Raw genomic sequence first — 16,610 nt, 5'->3', positions numbered from 1 at the left:
CCTCTAGCATGTAGTGAACCCGCAAATAAGGACAGTGTTGCACAACAAAAGCAGCTCGCAGTGCTAGCACCCCATATTGCAAAACGCTAAATGCGGGTAAAATTATATCGCACCTCCCACTCGCTGATTCAATAACAAGCCTGATGTAGGAAGAAATTAATAATAAGTTAAAAACCCCGCAGGAGCAATCATCCGCACACAAGTCGATACAGGCACGGATCCCAAACGCACTCTGCTGCACAGGTCCCGAGATGCGTTGCGGAGATCGTACATCACTTGGGCGTTTATTCCTGTCACAACGCGTAGTTTTCGTCGAGCGTCACGATCGTGGGGTATAACGTTTTTCGATTTACGCCCATTTTAATATAGCGTGGAGGGTGAGCGAGATTCAATAACAAGCCTGATGTAGGAAGAAATTGCTAGTAAGTTAAAAACCCCGCAGGAACAATCATCCGCACACAAGTCGATACAGGCACGGATCCCAAACGCAGAGACGACGTGTCCAGGGCTCTACGCAACCGGAGATCGTACATCACTTGGGCGTTTATTCCTGTCACAACGCGTAGTTTTCGTCGAGCGTCACGATCGTGGGGTATAACGTTTTTCGATTTACGCCCATTTTAATATAGCGTGGAGGGTGAGCGACTAAGTTATTGTTCGGATTACATTCTTCTTTAACCATTATTCAATTTTGGGGGGTCCTTGTTAGTAGGCGTTTGTTCAGCTATGTCCGTGCCTAGGGTTTGCGTGAGACGACGTGTCCAGGGCTCTACGCAACCGGAGATCGTACATCACTTGGGCGTTTATTCCTGTCACAACGCGTAGTTTTCGTGCTCGCAGTGCTAGCCCCCCATACTGCAAAAAGCTAAATGCGGGTAAATTTATATTCCACCTCCCACTCGCTGATTCAATAACAAGCCTGATGTAGGAAGAAATTGCTAGTAAGTTAAAACCCCCCAGGAACAATCATCCGCACACAAGTCGATACAGGCACGGATCCCAAACGCACTCTGCTGCACAGGTCCCGAGATGCGTTGGTCTCTAGCATGTAGTGAACCCGCAAATAAGGACAGTGTTGCACAACAAAAGCAGCTCGCAGTGCTAGCACCCCATACTGCAAAAAGCTAAATGCGGGTAAAATTATATCGCACCTCCCACTCGCTGATTCCATAACAAGCCTGATGTAGGAAGAAATTGCTAGTAAGTTAAAAACCCCGCAGGAACAATCATCCGCACACAAGTCGATACAGGCACGGATCCCAAACGCATTCTGCTGCACAGGTCCCGAGATGCGTTGGCCTCTATCATGTAGTGAACCCGCAAATAAGGACAGTGTTGCACAACAAAAGCAGCTCGCAGTGCTAGCACCCCATACTGCAAAAAGCTAATTGCAGGTAAAATTATATCGCACTTCGCACTCGCTCATTCAGTGACAGGCCTAATGTAGGAAGAAACTGGTAATAAGTTAAAACCCCGCAGGAGCAATCATCCATACACCAGCCGATACAGGCACGGATTCCCAAGGCACTCCCGTGACTTGTGTTGAATTCAAAGGCGTGGTGGAAGCGTTTGGTTTTGCCAGCTGTCGGTGGAAATCGGTGTAGTTCAGGTAGTTGTTTGATTCGCCAACGCCGCATCTTCGGTTTACTGCGTGTTACTCTACAGTGGCACAGATTTAGGCCAAATTCTTGGACTGCTTCGTTGCCGGGTGCCTATAACCTGCAGCACTAGCGCCGGCAACGTGGCGGTAGGCTTCAAGGAGAGGATAATCATTTACTATTGTTCTATGGTTGAGCATGTTTACCTGCACCCTTTCTGTGCTATCCTGTGCAGACAGCAGAAGCAATGCTGTGGAAGATTTAACTGGGTACCTAAGTGAGGGCCTCTCTAAGGTGAAGCGTCCTAAATGGAGGAAACGAGCGACGCACGATATTATCCTAGAACTACAACTGGAACTACCTCCTGCATTGTCCAAGGGGTACACTGAGCTGGCATGAGTTACCATATTAAGTGGGAGCAATTCGCTCAAGCCTGATGTAGGAGTTGTTAATAAGCCGCAAAAAATGATGCACAGGTTAAAAATAGGGCATGCGTCCCAACTCGCAGGAAGGGAATAAATTTGTGTGTTTGGCTCGTGCGGCACGGTCTCGCCGCCTAGAAAACACTGAGCGATGAAGTACTACTGGTTGCAAACAGCTTAGGGTGGGGAGCTCCAAATTATGCATTGCAGGGACCAATTCTCAGTGGAACCAAGTATGTCACCGACTGCGGATAGTGAGGTGACACGAGTCGCATATGCAGTGTAATGACTTCCGGCAACTCAGTCAAGCGATATATTTCTGAGCGTTTACCTTAGTTTGCTTTACCTGTGTGCTGTTATATTCCTGGATCCTATTCTCCACTTTGCTACCGTTACATTCGCCAGCAAGGGAGACTACCGGAAAAGGGCATCCGAGCGGGAGGAGTCACGTCCGGGGATCACAACAGACAAAACCTAACGAAGTGGATAGACCGACCAACGACTGCACGATCAGTGCCTTTCCTCTATGTGCATTCGTCACTGGAAAGTCTTTTCTTGACAGACCTGAAGCGGTAATCAGGTTAGGGATCCAAGAAGTGCTCTTGCTTTTTACACTTTTCCCCAAACTTCTGTTCCGTGCAGGTCTGGGGGAACCTTGAACGCCATAGGAGAGCCACACGCATGGCAAGGGCCCACTACTTTTCACTGTCTCTGCCACGCGAGCTGTGCGCTTGACATTACAGAGAGGAAACGAAAGGCCCCTGCTGTGGCTGTGCCCACTGCTGCAAAATACTCCAGACATCTGGGCTACTGCTTGCTGGAGTAGGTTAGGGGTCCACAACAAGGTTCTAGACAAGCCCCCAACGTCTACTCCGTGCAGGTATGTGGGAACCTTAAGTGAGGTAGGGAAGCTACACACTTGGAAGGAGACCGAATTATCACTTTCTGCAAATGCAACTTTCACGCTCGGTGAGAAGCGAAAGGCCCCTGCTGATGTACCGCACATTCCTGACACCTAAGCTACTGTTTGCTGGGCAAACTGGATGATCCATAAAGTGTGGAGGAGCGCGCAACTTTTGCTCCTTCCATGTATGGGGGACCCTTGTACACCGTAGGAGAGCCGCAGGCGTAGGAGGGGGCCATTTTTTATTCACCTTTTGCTGTACCAGCTTCGCAGCTGATGGTGTGCAGAAGGCAAAATCTTGACCCCTTCTGCTGTATCCACTGCTGCAGCGCATTCCTTATGCCTCAGCTGCTGTTTGCATGGCAGAGGCCGGTTACGCGTAGTGCTTCTGAAGACGCCCCCTACGTCTATTTCACACAGATATGGGGGAACCTTGAGAGCGAGAGAAAAGCTACAGACTTCCTCGGAGAGGCCACTCCACTTCAACTTCTGCAACGCAAAATTTGCGCTCGATGATGCAGAAGCGAAGCACATGACCCCTCCTGCTGAACCCACTGTTGCTCAGCGTCCCCTACATCTCAGCCACTGTTTGCTGGGGTGTAGAGGCACCGCACCCGAGACCGCACGCCCCAATTGGCGCACCGTTTCCACTATAAAGGCGCGGAATACGAATGCGCAACTGCTGCGGCTACACAACACCGAGCAGCAGCACTTGCCGACAAGAGATGTGGAGGCAAAAGAAGCACATCCGCAGCTCCCCCGTGCGGACTAGCCACGAGGGGCTGGAACGTCCATTGGAGTCAGATTGACAACCGAAAAACGAACAAACCAAAGTGCCAACGCACTGCTGCTGCTTTAGTTGTTCCTGCTTCTGTTTTTGCCGTTCAAAATGTCGCTGTGGATCACTCAAAGCCGATCATCTGGATTTGTCTCCTGACACAGTACTGCTGGGGGCTCCGCAAACACAGAGAACCTCATTCAAAGCAGTATATATATACACTGCCCTCACAATGGCAGTAGGCGATGGTCTTTACGGCAACTCCCTATGAAGAGACGAGCGGCTGTTCGGGCCCTCCACCACCTCTCATATCGGGTCCCCTTTCCGCAAGAACTTATTAGATTCAGAACGCAAGCTCCCCGGTTCACCCGACGGCCGGCGAAGCACTCACACTGTCTGTTCAGCTCTCTATGCTCCAATTTCACAAATTTCGCTTCCAAAGAAGCAAGGCCCTCCTAGGCCTCATGACTGCTGATGCAGTTGTTACTGCCTCCGTTCATGGCATCGGCGCAGCCGCTGCAGCCTCCAAGCAGGAGAGCTGCATGCCAGCCTTCTCTTAACAATCAAGAAATTTGTACCTACAGACAAAGGGGACCGCATCCTTCGGCCCCTGCTTCCCCCATTCGGGACCACATATCCCTTCAAAACGAGCAAGGATCTCCCACGCTCCATGGGAGTTCCTGTTGCTGCTACCGCTGTTGTTGCCTCTGAGCGGTGCTGTGACAGCGTCCAATACCGAAAGATGCAAGTCCCTCCCCTACTAATCAAAGAACTTGTATCTGAGAAACACGATACCCGATGATCTCTGCTGCTCCCCATGGGGGCCAAACGTCGCTGCCAAAGAAGCAAGGTCCTCCCGGACCTCATGGGGGAAGTTCCCCATGCTGCTGCAGTGTTTCTGCTTATGTTGCTGGTGTAACTGGTGTTATTGCTGCCTCCGTTGTTCCAGTGAGCTTTCGCTTCCGTGGCAGCCCGCCCTTAGGAGATGTCCACGTCGATTCTCTTTGGGTAGTCCAGGAATTCGTAACGCTGAATCAAGGGGATCCCGTTGCCTCCTGATGCCCCCCCTTGGGACCCCGAGCTTTTACGGAAGACGTCTTGCAGCTGCGCTGCTGCCATCTCCAGTACCCTTGCTACCCCCTCTAGGGCCCCGTCAATGAGTAGCACGCGCTCAGAATAGCCGCCCGACATCAAGACGCAGAGATTCCCCAGAGCAATATGAACCGTCGTGCCTCCTCCTCCTTGCAGAGCATGCAGCCCCGAGCAGTTGCTGCGCAGCAACCGCCCAACATACTCTCCTGGCACCACCAGGCACATCCTGTAGCCCCCCAGGTTGGAGCGAAGGCCTGGCCTGCTGGTGTCCGCGACCGCGAAAAGATCTGCACTCGCCCGCAGCAGCGAGATGAGGGCCCCCACAAACAGCACGCAGCGGCCGTTGGGGTACCCAGGAAACGAAGCAGCCTGCGCTGAAGCCTGAATGCGGCACCTATGGCTTTTCTCCAGCAAATCCACCCGCTTCCCTTGGAAGCCGAGCAACTTAACCACCAAGTTGTGGTCTGCACAGAACTTCAATACCGAGTGGCTATAACCGCGGTGAGAGACAGAAAAAGGGAACCTGAGAAGGAAAAGCAGCACCGGCAGCAGCAACAATTCTATGCACTAAACACACATGCATCGAGCGGCTCTTGAAAGCTTGCCACACTAGAGCGGCAATGAGCCGTCTGCTCGTTTTGCTGGGTTATATTCAGCTGCTCTCAACGGCAGCTGCATGTGGCCCACACGGAGAGAGGCACTCAGGCAAATGAAAGGGCACGCTGATGTTGTATCCGTTCGAAACGTTCAGCAAGTGTCTCCCCTTACTTGCTCAGAAACTGTTCAACGGAGGATACTCCGAAGGGCAGGACGGGGGTTGAGGGGTTGGGGGCGCTTCGGATCTCATCAGGTGTTTCCTCGGGGCAAGGAAGAGCACTGCCGCTCATTGCCCTCCACACAGGGTTCGAGCCGCCACTGTTACAGCCATCAGCTGAAGCGCTGACTTCACTGGAGGTGCCAAAAGGACTCAATGACTGAGCGCGCGAAGTTGCCACCCCCTCCTTCGCAGGCGCATGCAACCGTTGCAGAGCTTGTAGCCGCACCTGCTGCTGTTGCTGCTGTTGCACTCTTGCCCGCAGCTGCTGGTTCTCCCTCTGCAACAGAACCACCGCCTCCTTAAGGCGGGCCAGACACTCGTGCAGCTGAGCGGAACCCGCTGCATCGGCGATCTGCTGTGGCTGCTGCTGCTGCTGCGGGCGATGCAACAGCTGTTTCGCCTGCGTCAAGGCTTGCGCCCAGTGGCTGCCTACCGCGAGGCCGGTTGGGCTGCTGCGAATCAGCGGATCTGACTCTGAAGGCAGTAGCAAACGAGACAAACGCAAGCCTAGAAGAGGTTACATATAAATTATGCAGGTCCACGCCATGCTTGCACGAACCGACCAAGAGCACACGAGACAGAAAAACCACAAGATACGCCAGCCGAAAGGAACGCGGGTTCATATCGGCACGAGACTACAAGGAAACAGCAGCACTGTGCTCGAAGCGAGAAGAGCCACAAACACTCAACGAGAACTGAGGAGGAAAGACAGGGGGGAAGTTCGCAACTAGACCATATACCGGGTAGGGCTGCTCTCGTAGGCTGGAAAGAGCGAACGCACGAGCACAGCAAGTGCAGCAACAGCAGGAAGGGTGCATGCAAGGTACGTTTTGAGCGCAAGCTGTCTTTCTGACCACAATAGAAGACAGTCATATAGACGGTCCACGGGACAACAAGGCACACAACTCATGAAAGGCGTGCAACTCGAGAGAATGCTCACGGTTGTGAGGGCGGCCGTATTTGGTTCGCCCCTGAGTTCGTGACCTGCCTGTCGACCTCTGTTGCTGCTGTTGCTGCAGTTGTTGCTGCTGCTGTTGCTGTTGCTGTTGTTGTTGTTGCTGCTGCTGTTGCTGTTGCTGTTGCTGTTGCTGATGCTGTTGCTGTTGCGTAGCGTCGACCCCCACCGCCTCCGCAGCAGCCGCCGCGGCTGCAGCAGGGCTGGCAGCAGTAGCAAAGGGTACATCGTCCCCCACCCACATGCGTCCGTTGACGGATATATGTGTTGCAGGCATGAGGCCATCTAGGGTACACTCTTCTAACGAAGTTCTCCTTGGACTAGGAGCAGAAGAAGCCACCCCTGCCCCTGTTGTGCCTGCAGCACTTTCTGCGCTTGCAGAGCCTGCGCTGTTTGTGTGCAGCAGCCGGCACACCTGCTCCAGCACTACATCAAAACTAGCATTCGCGCTGTCACTGGAGAGAGCACTGGGGCGCGGAGGGGCACTGGCTCCGCCGCCGGACCCATCGCCAGCTCGCTGATGCTGCAGCAGCAGAAACTGCTGCGGCTGCTGCTGATCCAGTGGAGTCCCGTGAGGGGCACCCGGCTGATGCTGCCATGCTGAATAGTCACTACCCAGAGCAGGAGAATACACTGGTGAGACGCTGTGGGGCCCCCAAACGTCGCGGGGAGGGGAATCTTGAGGTGTATGGACAGCAGACGGGGGGGAAGGTAGTTGCTGCTGCTGCAGCTGCGTTGCAGCAGCAGCCCAGCTCTTGTAGTCAATAGGGTACGTCACAGGAAGCGAAGCAGGGGCCTCGCTGGGGGGAGAAGGGGACGTGTTGAAGGAAACACCAGGAGCCTGCACGATGCCTGCGGTGGAATCAGGGAACAAAGAAGGCTGCGAGCTCTGCTGTTGCTGTTGCTGCTGCAGTTGTTGCAGCTGTTGCAGCTGCTGTTGTTGCTGTTGCAGCAGCGTCTGCTGCTGTTGCAGCTGCTGTTGCTGCTGCTGTTCCATTATGCGTTCAAAAAGGGCCCAAGGGGATCTATCCCGTAGTCTGTCACAAACTTAGGGTCATGTTATGTGCACACGAATATGTTGCGAGTGTGTGTGTTGCAGCTGCTCTGAGCCGGTTACCGCTGCTGCTGCTGCGACTGCTACTGCTGCCGCTGCTGCTCTTCCGCCGCTACCAACCTGCCGAACTGATGCCTGGACCTGCCCGTATAGTCCCTAGAAGTTCTGCTTTGGAATCCTAGGGAAAACGCGGAGAGATGAAGCCGCTGTTTGAAATGCCTCCTCAAGGCCGAGGACACCCTAGGGAGAGGCAGGCCTCCGAAAGGGAGCACAGGGTCTCTGGAAGATAAACAAGAAGACTAAGTTAGTTGAACAAAAGATAACTAATGGAGAAAGCACGGGATAGAAGTACAAGATCGAGGACCGATGCGGCAGCACCAGTTGGTGCTGCTGCTGCCGTTGCTACTGCTGAGCATCAAAGGGGATCCTGCTGCTCCCACGACAAACGTTCGAGTTCTCCTCCCAAAAGAATAAATAGGAGGCGAAAACGCTAAGCAAAGCCCGCAGCTGCAGCTGCAGCGGCAGCGGTGAGGTTCAACGGAGAGTGCCACCCAGCACGACCAGCGAGAGAAAAAGAGGGACCAAAACCCCATCTATCCGCAGTCCCCGGCAAACATAAAACAGCACACTTAATTGCGCCACATTGAGTAGAAGAAGAGACAAAAAAAGAGGTCAGAAGCAAAACAAACAACCCATTGCAGCGCCGGTTCAGGGGATCATAGCAGGCTGATGGGCTGCCGATTGCTGCTGCAACTGCTGCTACTGCTGCTGGTGCAGTAACAGCAGCAGCACATCTGTTTAGACAAAGCACCCCCTGGTGTTTGTTCTAACTTCATTTAGCTCATCTGTTTGTTTTTATAAAGGCCCCATCTCCGTTGCTGGAAGATATATATTGCTGCTCCCCCTCTCCTGTACAATAGGGACTGAGGGGCCCCAGGGAGGCCTTGGTACGGCAACACCTCAAGCATCTTTAGCCCCTTCTGCAGTATGCCCGTCCTCTTCTCTACCTAGAGGTGTGTTGGGCCGCTTGGCCCCCCTTGGTCTGCTTCTTTAGCTGCTCTTCTCCAAGCTGTCTGCCTCCCTGAGCTGGGGCTGGCAGCACCGTCGTATCTCCTTCGGAGACCTTGAGCTGCCTGGAGAGCAACGGAGGACTGGGACGTTGCCTTGCTGGTTGTGCAGGCGCACGACAGTCACCTTAGCTTGTCTCCTGGCCTCCCCAGGCTGTCTCCTTTCCGCTCATTGGCCTCTCCCCCTGTGCTGCGTTTCCTCTGCTGAGCCGAGGCACTGCCAGAATGGAGTTGGATGAGGGGCCCCTCATGGGGCCAGGTTTGGGGCCCCCAGGAGCCTCCAGGGACACCCCCTCTCCTCATCCTACGGGGTTTTACTCTCAGTTCTTCTCCTCTTTTCAAGGGAACATCAGCCGCGCTGAGACGACTTTCATCAGAGACGGAGCAGCTTGTGGGGTCAGAGCAGATGGCAGAGGAAGAGCTGAGTTAAGACCCCGAGTGCTGGCTGTGGATCTGCTGCCGTTTAGCTGCAGCAGTGCGGCCATTCAGACGGAGGAAAATACCGTCATTGCCACTGTAGATGTAAGCGGAACAACGAATAAAACACACAGAGAAGGGGTAGTTGTGCTTAGTGGTTTTAAACGCAGTGTTCTCTTTGAGCTTCAAGCATCCTGATAGAGCTGTGGAGTACGCTGATGCAGCAGCTGCTGCTTCTCAACCTCCGAACGGGCTTCTGCACCGTCTAATTCCCTTATCAGCGGAGAATGGATAAGACCACTGCATCGTGCTTGGTTATATAGATACATATGTGTGCGTTGCGGTGGTATTTACAGGCGGATTTGATATTGCCAGGAGGGGGGGGCACCAACGAACCGTACACTGTGTCTGTGGGCTGGTGAGGGGACGGCGATAGGTTGTTTTCACCCATTTGTATTTGTAGCTGTTGAGGTAGCTATTACAGAAGCACAGAACTCCTTGCTGGACAGGAAAGGTTTTGTCTACCTGTGTGGATGAATGGGTTCATCGTTTACAACCTCCAGCAAGTTGCAGCGGGGGTGGAGCTCTTTGCTGGTGTGTTGTGCTACAGCGGAGCTGCGGAACAGGAATTGGCTGAGGTCACAGGGGGCGATGGGGGGTCGTTGTCAAGTCTTCTGCAGGCCATGCTAGAACAGCTGCTGCTGCCTCATCTCAAGCCTCTCAAAGATACTGACGGAGGTCTAGACTGGAGAATTTCCATAGATGTGATTGTGAGGAAGAGGGGTTAAGTTCACTTGGCTTTTTAGCAGAAAATAGAGAGGGGGCTGAACATTCATGTGTAGTCCAGCAGGCAGTAGCTATCTCATTAACAGTGCAGGCAGTTTGGGGATATGTCCGCAGGTCCTTAAAGCGGGAGGCTGTCTCCTGGACGCTGTCAGCATGGCCATATGGGGAGCGCTGAAGTCCCTAAAGTAAGACAACCCCTACAGCGGCAGCAGCAACTCGTTGTGTCTTCTGTCTTTTTTTTGTAGAAGCAACCCTTAATTGCGCCTGTGCCTGTGCAGACTTCCAAGTGTATTTGTAGAAGAAGCAGAGGAGAAGGATCAGGGGCTCGCGCATACGGAGTACAAAGTCTCGTGCGATGAACGGTCAGCTTATGCTAGTTTGGGTTGCCAGCTAGGGAACCCTTCAAGATCAGTTGACTTGCTAAGTGTCGGTGCATACCGTGAAGTCCGCAATCGCTGCCCGTGCCGTCTCTTATCTTCCTCCTCTGCACTGGACGCCTCAGCTTGCTGGCTATTTTTTGAGTCTATCTGCTGTGTGCACCATCTGTTTCCTTTGCAGAATATCAGCGGGAAAGCCATTTCCCATAGAGACGGTCCCCATCCTTATGACGGCGGCCCAGGTGAGCATTTTATCTTTCGTGTGTGTCTAGATTCACTTGTAACAGTCGCTGTTAAGTGTCGTACGTAGCCCTGCCCCTCTGTGGGTGATGTTCTGGAATATCACAAGTGTTCATAGTGAAAGGTCATTGCCTTCTTCTCCCGCATTACCTTGCTAGAGGTGTTGTTTCCCCTGTTCCAACGACTGGATTAAAACTGAGGGCCCCTCTTGGCGGCACGTGCCAACACATACCGGCGCGCCCACCTTTATTGTAGCTAGAACTCTATATGTTCGTAGATTGGAGACACTTATTTGTGGGACCTGACGGATGTTGAGGCCACATGTGGAGACAGTTTCTTAGTCGCGGCCTTTCTGCCTTCCGGCGCATGCGTGGGCTTGCAAAAATTTGGGCATGTTCTTGCTGACTGCCGCACCCTGCAAACGTCTCTTGCGGTAAGAAGCTTTTTCCGCTGTTGTTGCAGTCTGAAGTTGCTGCTTCTGTTGAGCGGGCACAGAGCCGCTACAACCAGCCATAGGCAGTGTTCTAGAGGGCGGGCGAGTTCTTGCATTTGAGAAGTTTCTGCAATCTCCTATATGGCGCTGATGTCTTCAGACGTCCCAGAGACTCAGCCGGGAAATACTGGAAGACCTGCATCGCCAGTCAGAGATGAAAAGGCCCTCTCTCAGAGGCAATTTAGATTCCTTCTTTGCGCTTTCTGCCCTCTAGAGGGGCTTTATGCAGCTGATACGTTGCTTTTGTCGGCTAAATAGGGGGGCTCTTATTAGCTTCACGGTGGGAGGAGTGGAGGGAACGGCAGTGGGGTCTTTGACCCCGATGGGGATTTGACTGAATTGCTTTAATGTAATGCTTTCTAAGTGTTAGAACTGTTTGATGACCGATTTACGGTTCAGTGTACTTTGCGGGTTTAACTGGCTGCCCAATTATTCAGCATGCCATCCTTCAATGCAGTCCGCCTAAGTGGCACATTGCCCCATTTGCTAAGGGCACCAGCAAGTAAACATACAAGGTAGATTAGCCAGATTACAAGGAGGTAGATTTATGGATCCCGCTGTAGATGTAGACGACCTCTGAATCTATCGTTGCAGAAGTGCCTTGGCACTTCCCTTGTTCCCTCGTCTATTCAATTTTGCATTTGAGTGTACACACAGTATAAGGCCGTCCTTCGTAGCACCATTTGCTAACATGCTGGGAAGATTGAAGGAACGGCCTTAACGTGGTGGTACGGGAGGGCTTCTTGGGGGGCTGGGACTCTTCAGGTCTGGCTGCACGCAATCCGGGGATTTCATTTATATGCTTCTTGTCTTATGCGTGCTAGGAACTTGAGTGACGAGGTTTTGCAACTTAGTGCTTTAGACACCGTTCGTTTTCGAAACCTATCGTGCTCTTGCACTCACGTACTAGTGACTAATTCCAGCGTACGTGCAAGCAGTAAAACAGTCTCCAACGTGAGTCCACTTCGGTGGCAACATTGGTTTTAACTGTGAGTTTGCTGGAAACAGCCTCACACAATTCCGCTTGTCGTTGCCCTCACTGGCAGGGAAAAGTTACACCCAAGCCATGACAAACGATACGATGCTCAGTCGTCCTCCTGCTCGAAATGCCTGTCGCAGTGCTACATATTCAGTCGACCCACCGCTCAGAACAGTGGGTCGTCTATACGCCCCTATGGCAAGACCTCGCATGTTTATGAGGAGCAGTCCATCCCTGTATTTCAACGGGGAAAGTGAGGCACAGGCCGAATAAATGCAAAGGGAAACGCAGGATGCTATTCTTGTGAATCCGCTTGACGAATGGTGCCTGTCGCCGGTGTATGGCCCTCCAGAGTGCAGCCCGAAGAGAAGCGGCAGGTTAAACAAGACTTCCGCCGGTCCCGTCAATGGTCGGAATATATAATTGAATAAAATACGTGCATATGCACAGTGGAAATGTACACTAGAAACCCTTAACGGGCAGCGTTCGATGCAACTGCTCGGTACCCTCCCCAGCTCACACACTTCAATTTCATAGTAAGTGAATTTGTGCTGCTACCAGTGATACTGCAGACACACGGTACCGAGGCCCTAGTCGCGCCCCCAACTGCGTGAATCTGCGACGATCCTCATTCCCCTTCTAAAACACTGCCAAGCCTCAGACCTCTTGCTGCCTATATGAGACTCAGGCTCACTGGGGGGTCTCAATTGTCTTCTGCGAACATCCCTAGCTCTTTTACTCCACTACAGAATGCTGTGGTATGCTAAGATCGTAGCATCTCTACATACACCAGCATATCTCCGATGAATATATAATATAGTTGGTAGACGAATCCCCACCCTGCCCTACCAGGCAAACGTTATGCCAGCAGGGGTCTTAAGACACTGGCCGACTGTGTTCACGCACATAGCCAAGAAGGTATGTTTGTGCCTTTGTGTGGGTTCGTCTTGAACCTTTTGTTGCAGCATGGTTTTGCAAGAAAGACCACCTTCCCTACCGCAGCTCCCCGCGCTTGACCCGTTGCGCTCAGGCCGCCTGGAGATTGGTTAAAGGCATCAGATTGGTGAAAGGCATCAGCCGCGTCTATGAAACCTTCATAGAGAGAGAGAAGTGTTTCGGCGCCGCCTAGGCCCACAGTAGAACTCAAAACCGAGGTCCCTCACAATACTGCAAAACTCCCCCATCAGTTTCTTAAACTGCGACCAGAAATCAGCTAACAACAGTTCAGCGCCGGCTGCCAACGGGATAAGCCCCTATCCTAGAGCTATTCCGCTTCTAGTTCTAATACAGACAGCTCCCTGCAACGAACGGCGCTCTGACATTCTAGGACACATCCACTGATATGCTACCCATATCTAATGGCATGACGATTTCGTACACTTCATTGTTATAGACTAACTATATAAAATATTCTGGCAAGGCTTTTTACAACGAAGCATACAACGCAAGGGATACAGCTTGACCTGCACGCTCAAGCCGAAGCACCGAACCGGTTGTTGCCTCGTCCGCCAGAACAGCACAGAAGAAGTCAATCAAATGGTATCTTTTTAAAGAATTTTATAGCGTATATTCGAATTTATTTGAGTTCTAATTATCAGGAGGCCTTAAGCATTGCAAAGTTCAGATGCAACACACTGCTACGGAGCGCTGTTTGTTGTGGTGACTACTGAAGGTTGAACTGGCTAAGAGGAGGAAAGACGATGCTTCTGCCTGTAGAAAGGAATGAAAAATGCGTGAAAACAAATAATCAATGGAGACAAAGCGTCCTTAATTTTTGAAAAGGCGGAGAAATATTGCTAGTACTTGCAACAAGCCCCTCCCCACCCTTGCGTCAGCGGTGCTGCTGCAGCTGTTGCACAGCAGCAGAGGTGGACTGCCGCTGCTGTTGCTGCTGCTGCTGCCGTTGCTGCAACTACCGTTGGGCGCAATTATCGTTCTCACTGTTGCTTCTCTGACATTCTCTCGTCTCTCACTTTCTGTCTTTTTTTCGTTATTTGGAGTTTTTGCGGCTTGCTGCGTTGTTTGGAACTCTTCTTTACTCCTGCGTCATACCCAAGGTGGGTACACTGCGTGCTGCATCAGCCCAAAGCGGTGCGCGTGCTGCTTCGGCGGGCGATTGGTGTATTTTCTCCTTCCTTTTGACAAGTTTTTAGTTCTTTCTATTCAAAGTGCCTCTGCTTCACGGTGTCTTGTTCGTTTGCCATTCAAGTTCACGCTTTTAGGCTCCCGGGCTTTCGCTCGCGTCCCGCAAGGGTTGCGGCGTCAGCCGTTTGTTTTTTCTTCGCGGATTGTCAGGGCTCGTGCTTGGCTTCCTTTTTAAATCTGTTTGTGTTTGTCGTTTTGCTTCGGGGAGCTTTTGTTGAAGCGGACGCGCTGTTGCGGGGCTGGCGGCGTGTCGCTGTTTGCTGCTCCCGCTTGGGTCTTCAGCTGCTGCTTTTGATGCTGCTTTCCGCTCTTTTCAGGATACACTTATGTCCCTCGACTTCCAGAACCTCGGCGTCCCCGACCCATTCGCCAATGACACCACCAAGGCTGGTGGTGTCGGCGGAAACGCTTCAACGCATCTCATTCGTAAGGCAGCAAGCTAAGGCTATCCCATGTGCTTTGTATTCTCTCTCGCCTAGGTGTACGTGTATGTTGACATGCTGGATCGCATAGGGAAGGATGCGGTGTATGTTACTAATCGCATAGCGTGCCTTCGTGGATGCTTCCATGCGGATTCCGCACGGTCCCGTTCATGCGTCTCTTGCCGCGTAGTTCGTCGTTGTTTCGTTCCACCTGCAGCTGCCGTGGATGGTGGAGTTTGCCTCTGTCAGTTTCGTTTATTTGGTGTATGTCCTTGGGAAGGCGGGGAAACAGGAGGGAAGCATCGTATATTTCTGTCGTGTGCGATTGTTTCTCTATTACCGCAGATATAAGGAATCAGCAGCGCAATGGCCGCAAGAGCGTGACGACTGTGCAGGGTCTGCCCAAGACCTTTGACTTAAAGAAGATGGTTCGAGCCCTCAAGAAGGAGTTCAGTTGCAACGGAACCGTCATAGAAGACCCGGAACACGGGAGTATTATTCAGCTACAAGGGGATCAACGCCAGGCGGTGAAAGAGTTCCTGGAACGCGAAGGTATCTGCGGCTCGGAGCAGCTGAGGATACACGGAGTGTAGCGGCGTGGTGCTAATTTGGTGAACCCCTTCACAGCAGCAGCAGCGGAGGTGGTGGTGTCTTGAACTGCATGGCAGCAGATTCGTGACATCATCATCGATGTGTCGTGAGCTAGCTGCTGTTGGCTGGGCGTACACACGAGATGTGCTATCAGCCTGCGTTGGGGAAAACGAGCAGCAACGGCGACCTCCGCCAAGTCGTGAAGGTTTATGGTGCCCTCCTCTTCAATTGCAGCTTGTATAGCTTCTGCATGCATGCATGCGTGCATGCTGCGTGTAGTGCTTCTGTGTTCGGGTCTTTGGTGCTGCGGGTTGACTGAGGTGGTGGATTGAAGAAGGAAACGAGGAGGGAGTCTTGCAGTAGATCTTATATGTAAATATATAAGTTCGCATTTTATGTATATTTACGTATAAATATTATATATTGTTATTTATGTAGAGGGTCGGGGCCCCTAAAGTGCTAGCGGGTGTGCAGCAGCAAGCAGAGCAGATGGTGTTGAGCTTCTTGTCTGACGTGGAATATGCTCCTGATGATGATCATGAGGGGCCTGCCACCAGCACATCTGCTGTTACCTGCTGCACCTCTTCACCCACAGCTGGGGATGAGGGGAGAAGGGCGGGGGGCCCTCCGTAACATCGCTGGACTTAGTAGAGAGGCGTTCCTCTCGAGCCACAAACAGCGCCCAAGGAAACTCGATCTCTGGTTAATTGGGTGGCATATGCAGCTTAGACTGTACTGAACATACACCACAGATGCAACGCAGTAGACTTGGCTGTGCGCTTAGGTAGCTGAGCCGCATTTTAGCTCAAGTAGGCAGCGAGTGCAGCAAACAGTGCTGCAGTTGAGCAGGACGGGTGGAACTAGAGGGATACTCGAGAGCGGGGTCAGGCAGAATGACGAATGATAGCTATAGCCGATGAACATCTGGTTATTAGTTGGGGAGGAAATGCTGTGGTTATTCACAACTGTAACTGCCGCATCGCATCTCAGCAAGCACTAGGAACACCATCTCCTATGGACGTTTGTGTGGTCACAGTTGCCGTGAACGTGTCTTAGCAGGGTATCACAAACTACAGAACTGTGTGAGTAGTAGATGCAGGATGAAAAAAATGTTAGTTGTCGTCGGTCATTGGCGCATCCTTGCCCCTCAGGGGAGACGATGAGGGCAGGACGAAACCAATGGGGGGCCACTTTCATCGCCTTTCCATATCTCGTGACTGCCACATACAACCCTCTGTACACTTCTGGCTTGGGTAGTGGATTGAAGACTGCCAAAAGCTCTACAGAGGATACCCTTAATACCCCTGAAGAACCAAACAATAAGTGGCCAGTACATATATACTCAAATCTAAAGGCATCGTAAGTGCGTATACACAATGTATGCATATATTAATTTGTGAAAGTTACATGTGTGACATTCTGTAAAGAAACGAAAAAACAAGTAGCCCGATAAAGAAGCTAATGGCCTCCACA

General features: G+C 52.1%; 3 protein-coding genes across 3 annotated transcripts; 2 read left to right on the top strand and 1 right to left on the bottom strand.

Annotated features, from left to right (window-relative positions):
* Positions 1 to 4,680: 4,680 nt before the first annotated feature.
* Positions 4,681 to 7,563, bottom strand: EMWEY_00009200 (KH domain containing protein, putative; the record flags this gene model as incomplete). Its single annotated transcript, XM_013478689.1, has 3 exons — positions 4,681 to 5,317; positions 5,563 to 6,085; positions 6,552 to 7,563. The coding sequence occupies 3 exons, from the start codon at positions 7,561 to 7,563 to the stop codon at positions 4,681 to 4,683; spliced, it is 2,172 nt and encodes a 723-aa protein (XP_013334143.1).
* Positions 7,564 to 8,912: 1,349 nt separating this feature from the next.
* Positions 8,913 to 11,023, top strand: EMWEY_00009190 (exosome complex exonuclease, putative; the record flags this gene model as incomplete). The annotated part of the gene is made up of 7 exons (XM_013478688.1): positions 8,913 to 9,209; positions 9,461 to 9,522; positions 9,715 to 9,874; positions 10,005 to 10,075; positions 10,169 to 10,252; positions 10,449 to 10,509; positions 10,970 to 11,023. 7 exons carry the CDS (start codon positions 8,913 to 8,915, stop codon positions 11,021 to 11,023), a joined length of 789 nt encoding a protein of 262 aa, XP_013334142.1.
* A 3,427-nt stretch (positions 11,024 to 14,450) lies between these two features.
* On the top strand, positions 14,451 to 15,139 carry EMWEY_00009180 (translation initiation factor SUI1, putative; the record flags this gene model as incomplete). Its single annotated transcript, XM_013478687.1, has 2 exons — positions 14,451 to 14,550; positions 14,892 to 15,139. 2 exons carry the CDS (start codon positions 14,451 to 14,453, stop codon positions 15,137 to 15,139), a joined length of 348 nt encoding a protein of 115 aa, XP_013334141.1.
* Positions 15,140 to 16,610: the final 1,471 nt, after the last annotated feature.

This window comes from Eimeria maxima, genomic scaffold (assembly GCF_000499605.1).
Source record: "Eimeria maxima Weybridge genomic scaffold, Emw_scaff59, whole genome shotgun sequence".
Taxonomy (NCBI): Eukaryota; Apicomplexa; class Conoidasida; order Eucoccidiorida; family Eimeriidae; genus Eimeria; species Eimeria maxima.
Note: the sequence above shows the minus strand (reverse complement) of the source record. Positions and strands in the feature narration are given on the sequence as shown.